A 6950-nucleotide genomic window follows, 5' to 3' on the forward strand; every position below is an offset into this window, starting at 1 on the left:
TTGATTGGCAATAAATTAAATTAATTTCCCCAAGTTGAGTCTGTTTTGCCCGTGATGGTAACTGGTGAGCGATCTCTCCCTGTCCTTACCTCAACCCATGAGCCTTTTGTTACATTTTCTCTCCCCTATCCAGCTGATGAGGGGAGTGATAGAGCGCCTTTGGTGAGCACAACCACACTGCTCCAGATTTGTTTAACAGTAGATGGTAACAGCATTCCCAGCAGAGAGTTTCAGAGGTAGGAAAAAGAAACTGGAAAAGCATCTTTGACAAAATTGCCAGAAGTCCATCATGTTTCTTACTGCAGACTTGAAGCAGTAAATCAGATCTATGGCACTAATTAGTAATGGAGAAACTGTCAAAGTGCTCCATCTTAAGGTAAAAGCATATGAAGAGAATAGCATGCAATATCATCTTAGAAAAGTTTAAATATAGGAAGGAGGACTTAGGTTGTTGAAAATATACATCTATGGTCTATAATGTGCTTTTCAACACAGGAGCATACTTTCCTTTTTTGAAAGTATCAGCTGTTTATGTACTTTTAAACCATGACCCTGTGTTTTAATTTCTTGACCTCTTTCCTACAATAAATATGTAAAGCTTAAATATTTTTTTTTTGCCTTGCAATACTTATCACCCACCCCCTTACAATACTTATCATCATCAAAGCAAGTGTCATCATAAATGCCACTACAAAGCTACACTTAGCAGAAGTTAACACTCCTTAAGCAAACCCAATGGGTACAAAACAAGCCTTCAAAAATATAATCAGGTTAAATAAAATGTAAAATTTCAGACTTGTGGCTCATACACTGCCTTTCAATCATTATTCTTTATTCCTAGTTTTAGTATTTTTATCTAGTTCACACTTCTTCACATCATTTAGTTCCACAGCAACAAAAACCTTGGAAAGTGACATAGTTAAATTTCGAACACACACAATATATTGCAAGAGTAGCATAAAGGAAGCAATACAATCTTAGTTTACATCCATCCCCCACACCAAATAAACCAAACTAGTAATTCTCTTGCTATGATTTCCAGTCAAGAAACTGCAAGGAATCTTATTAAAATGTAACTTGAATCTCTAATCCTTTGTAGAGCCAAACATTCTCCAGACATTACCCTCTGGTTTTACTCTCCACAGGAGAAAGCAAATGGAGAAAGCCTGGTAGTCATCTGTTCATCAGCTGATTCATTCCTTTGACATTCTCCTCTTTGGGGATGAGAAAGGGGGAGAATTTATTTTGAAAAAAATAAATTATTCAAATGAATGTTGTGTGCAACAAAAGAATAACTTTTTGAACCACAATAAATATGTGTCTGTGAGCATCTGTATGTGAGTGTTCATATTTAATCTGCATGAAATTAGCTCACTAACTAGATATGTATTAGGAATAAGCAGATGAAATTAAACAAAAGAAACACATATTGTGCAAAAGTTAGTACACCCTGCCTCCTTTAAATACTGCCTTATAAACAACTGGTTACTGTGTTATCAACTCTATCTCAGTGCAAGCTCTGACTCTACCTTGAACTAATAACAAAAACCACAGTTGCCAGCGAGCACTACTTTATGCTAAATGGTCATAATTTCTTAACCTGTTGATCACAGTGTCTGACATTAGTTCCAGTATATTTCACAATAAAAAATTACTTTTTGGATTTAAAATTTTTCAGAGCTTTTATTCACACTCCTTTTTCAGATATTTTCAGTGTAACAGAAAACTACAAAAAATCAAGCTACAAAACACATAATATACTTAAAGTAGAACTTGCATCAACCTGATTTAGCTCACAGTAAATCTTTTTCACTGGATTTGGCAAACAGTCCATTCTTCAGAAGCTTGATCATTCAACTCCAGTCTCAACAGCCACCTTCTAATAAAAAGACTAAATTTTGCATCCAAAATTTGACAATGATTGATGAAGATTGTCTTTGCATTAGACTTGTCAAATTTGAGGACTCCAGAACTCTTAACATATAACAATGTCCAAATAATCTTAAACCCATTTAACTTATATAGCTAGCTGCATTAACATTAGCTTTCTGTCACTGATTTTCCTTATTTTTATCAAAACCTTGTTTGTAAGCTCCATGTTTTCATCCCACTTGTTTTTCTCGGGTCTTGTGTATGTCACCAAGTTCTCAGTATACTGCAAGACTGACTTCAAAAACCTACAAGACATAAAACCAAAGAGAAACGCATTAAAGAATTGAAAAAGAAAAATAGAAAAACATCTCAATGCCTGATTTAAAGCTGCTACTGTCTTCAAATTTCCAAATCTCCTTCAGGATGATCAATATATTAATGTTTCTTCTACTTCCAGAAGAGAACCGCTCCCTCATTCTCACAGTAAGAAGTGATGATTTTCAGAACTGCAATTAAACACTGCCATAGAAAGAATGCAGTGATAAAATGTGATAGAATTCTCCCCAAACAGCTTCCTTTCCTTTCTCAGTCAAATGTTTCACAATGCCTATGATATCCAACCACCTGTTGGACTGACACACAAGGAATAAAATTACCAACATATTAAATATAGCTTTTATGTATTAGTATTTTTTGAGTGTGTGATCATTCTCTAAGTGGTAAGGAGGAGTGTAATAAAAAATAAAAATGTGAATAACTGGACCATATATTTTCAACTAAGTTATTTTAGTTCTTCAGTGAACATTGTCTGAGATATGGTGATGATTGTAATGACAGAAAGAAGGATGACAATGTACTAAAACTCACGCTGTACCTTTTTATTTTTTTCTCTACAGGATTTATATTACAGATCAAAAAGGAATGTGTACAACTTCCTATTTTCATATAGTCAATCTTATATACTCACTTTAGATACTGCTGATAATCAGAAGGATTCTTCTTACAAACCAAATGGATGCTGACTAGTTCCAGAGTAACCAACACTAAGATGAGCCGTAACACTGGAGACAAAACCTTAATGCTAGAAATAAGCAAAATTTTTTAAAAAATAAACAAACTAAACCCAAATTAAATAGAAATCATTAACAAAAAATTCTTCAGACTTCTGGATCCATCCTAAATAGCTGGATATTGCATGGGGTAGGGGAGTGGGAAATACTATGAAAAGTCCTTCAGCAAAGAGCAGAACAAGTATCAAAACTATAAATGAAGACTACCAATTATGAAACCTCAAAAAGAGGGAAAAAAGATAAATACATATAGTTAAGATTCCAAAGGAAACCTCATTAGCACCCATTACTCCATAGATAAAGTGGAGTTCAACTGAATTGTAACTGCGTGTTGTCAGTTTAAGCTATGTTTCTTTAATGATATGGTTAACATTTTTAGGAACATAACTTGGTCAAGAATATCATAGTTTTCCCAGTTTTTAAAGTAGATTCATAAATCCTTTTAAAGTAGATTTATAAATGAAAAACACTTCTGAATAGGAAAAAAATTCATGGAATACTAAACAATCACTCTACTAGCTATAAAGATGCTGACCCAGGCATAATGATAAAAAGCAACAGAACTAAAGTAGGTAGAGTCTTGAAATCAGTTTAACCTATTGCATTCAGATAAAGCATTTATATGCTTAAATAAGAAAAGCTAGCAACTAAAAATACAATCTAACATTTAAATGATAGTTCTATTTGAATGCTCATAATTAACAGTGATCTAGCAATGCTAAAAATACCCATTAAATTATCTCCAATTTGAGATTTTCTTGTTATTTCAATTTTACTATGTAACAGAAATCTGGGTTGACACTTAACTCTGAAAGGGTTAACAAGAACACATAAACACTGTTGACTTTAAACTTCTGAAACTGAAAGCTAGCAACAGCATGCAGCCACTCTCTCATAAACCTAACCACAAAGTAAAGAAAAATCATCAGCCAACCTGTTCAACATTCGTAGGTAGTTATGCCTCTGGCGAGAACGTAGTGTCTTGCTCATCCACTGTCTGTATCTCAACTCAGCGCTGGCAATAACTTGTTCAGACACTTGATGGCACTGTGTGCTTATTTTACGGAGTACCACCAGTATTTCCAGAACCGGTCGTGGAGAATAAAGCGTGCAAATATGCGTATCACAAAGTTCAATCAACAGCCTCCAAAACAAGAAGAAATTGTTAATGTCAGTCTTTTGTTAGCTGGATTTAGCATGAGATATATTTCGGTTTTGGTGTGGTTTGATTCAAAATGTTTTAACTCAGAAAACCTCAAAATAGATTACTTCATGACTGAAAAAAAAGCAAGGATCTGTGTAGTAGGGGTAGTGATTGTGTTCTCTATCACTGTACTGAATATAAATGCAAAACTACTGGTGATGAATATGCTTCTCATTTCAGATCAAAGAAATACAACCACAATAAACAAAATTGCCTGGCTGAAATGATACACTGAACACATCAAATCACAGCAGGCTTGTGGTTGAAGCCTCCCACCATGGTTCAATTCACAATGAATTAACATCCACCATAATAAAACTCACTCAAACAAATGGTATGAATTAGTACTATCATTAGCGTGTGGTCTTTCTTCTGAGCAGAACAAGAAGCAGACTTAACATTTCGTAAAATGCAGGTGGTGAGGCCATTGTTTTAATCAACACCACACCAGATCATGCTTTGTTAAAGGACTCAAACGTCTTTCTGCTGTCCAATTCTAATCTGCTGTCCAATTCTAATCTGCTAATGTAATGTGCCACGCATCACTTTAAATACTCTGTTCTTACAGAAGTGTTTCTTAATCTCCCTCATGCCCAAATTATCTCTGAGACAGCAAAACATTAGTGACTAAAAGTGATAAAGGCACAAAACTCTCAAAATGGTTTAACACTTCAGTAATTAGGCTGCTTTTTCATATTGAGAAAAGTGCAGATTGATGGGTAGGAAACAGAAGGCACACATGCTACATAAGTAAAGCAACAGGTAAAATCCTCTTTGCACTATCCTGTCCATGCTTAACAGGTTTGATTAGGAGAGTTTTGTTCCAACATATTCATTCAGTCACGGGACTCTTAAGATTGTGACAATTAGAAATCAAATTGATTTGATCATTACTTCAAGTCAGATATAATTGGAACTAACATATCTCCAAGTCTGACAACAAGTATACCAAGATATCTTCTATTTTGGGCTCTTGATACTAAAGCAGGTAAGAACAGAATTATATAGCAGCGTATTATTCTTTTCAATGCCATGCATAGCTGTGACACCAAGCACACTCAAATGAATTTCTGCTGCAGTTTTAGCACACAAAACAGACTGAAAGCAACTTAATCTAGTCAGTACATAAACATTTAAAAGAATTTTGCTTCCCCAGTCTGAAAGAATGAGGTTTTTTTATGCTAATTTCCAAGTAAAATCTCTACTGTAATAATGTCACAAATCTACAATGTCTTAACTTAGTTTTGAAGATGATGTCCAGCTGCATTCTTAAGATTTTTAGATTAAATCAGCAGCAACATTAGAAAAGTGCATGCAACATTTCAAGTATTGTTCTAAAAACAGGGAAATGAGTAACTTAGGTTTGAGAGTTCTTGTGTTGGGCTGCATGTAGAAGCTGACAGTGGGAACCGGGAGGACATCAAACTCACCTCTCTGTTAGGACACTACCGATTGGATCATCTGAATTATAGCAATTCCGGGGCATATATTGCTGCAACTGAGATATAATTTCAGATATCATAAAAATTGAAGTACTAGCTTCAGCATTTCCTTCCAACCTTAAAAAAAAAATAAAAAATTAAGATTTGAGATGACAAAACTGTGTAGTACTTATTTCTGAAATGGCATAAATCAAGATGCAGATTTTTTGGATAGCAGCGTATTCAATGTCCACTTTCACTCTCCGATACTATGCTGCTTTTCCCTCCACCTTATAAGCATGATTTTCTTTCTCCAACTAAAAACAACCTTTTCTCAGTCGCAGCAGCCTTTTGAACCCCTCTTAATCCTCTATTCTCTCATCAAAATCCTGCAGCATATTATGTGCCAGATGCATTTAATTTTCACTTCTCAGCTCTAAACAAGTACAATTTCCTCCAGGGTATTATTAATTACTCCCTCCTTTTCAGATAACATTGAGAACATCACCTTTTTTTTTTTCCTTAAGCAATATCTCATGTAAAGTCTTTCACTGATTTGGTTACCAAGCCCTTTTCAGAATAAACAATTCTTTTCTGTTTTACATATTACATAATCATAGAATGGTTTGGGTTGGAAGTGACATTAAAGATCATCTTGTTCCAACCCCCTGCCACAGGCAGGGACACCTTCCACTAGACCAGGGCACCCAAAGCCCCATCCAACCTGGCCTTGAACACTTCCAGGGATGGGGCATCCACAACTTCCCTGGGCAATCTGTTATAGTGCCTCAGCACTCTCAGAGAGAAGAATTTCTTCCTTATATCTAATCTAAATCCACCGTCTTTCAGTTTAAAGCCATTACCCCTTGTCCTATCACTACATGCCCTTGTAAAAAGTCCCTCTCCAGCCTTCTTGTACCTTCAGGTACTGGAAGGCTGCAATATAGTCTCCCCAGAGCCTTCTCTTCTCCAGGCTGAACAATCCCAACTCTTTCAGCCTGTTTTCATAGGAGAGGTGCTCCATCCCTCTGATCATCTTCATAGCCCTCCTCTGGACTCGCTCCAACAGGTCCTTGTCCTTTTTATGTTGTGGGCCCCAGAACTGAACGTGGTACTCCAGGTGGGGTCTCACAAAAGTGGAGTAGAGGGGAAGAAGCACCTTCCTCAATCTGCTGGTCACGCTTCTTTTGATGCGGCTTGGGCTACAATTGGCCTTCTGGGCTGCAAGAGCACATTGCTGGGTCATGTTGAGCTTCTCATCAACAGACATCCCCAAGTCCTCCTCAGGGCTGCACTCAACTCATTCTCTGCCCAGCCTGTATTTGTGCTTGGGATTGCCCCAGCCCATGGAGTACACCCTCAGTAAGTTTGCAGATGCCATAG

The 6950-nt window shown here is 36.3% G+C and overlaps 1 protein-coding gene across 1 annotated transcript in view; it reads right to left on the reverse strand.

Annotated features, from left to right (window-relative positions):
• Nucleotides 1-2017: 2017 nt before the first annotated feature.
• The window catches only part of ERMARD (ER membrane-associated RNA degradation), an 18370-nt gene continuing 13437 nt past the window's right edge, over nt 2018-6950 (reverse strand). The window contains exons 14-17 of the mRNA XM_010292633.1: nt 5577-5705; nt 3877-4086; nt 2840-2953; nt 2018-2177 (exon numbers count right to left, since the gene is read on the reverse strand). Coding sequence (XP_010290935.1) covers nt 2018-2177; nt 2840-2953; nt 3877-4086; nt 5577-5705 — 613 coding nt within the window. The remainder of the gene's footprint in view (nt 2178-2839; nt 2954-3876; nt 4087-5576; nt 5706-6950) is intronic.

This window comes from Phaethon lepturus, unplaced genomic scaffold (genome assembly GCF_000687285.1).
Source record: "Phaethon lepturus isolate BGI_N335 unplaced genomic scaffold, ASM68728v1 scaffold13218, whole genome shotgun sequence".
Taxonomy (NCBI): Eukaryota; Metazoa; Chordata; class Aves; order Phaethontiformes; family Phaethontidae; genus Phaethon; species Phaethon lepturus.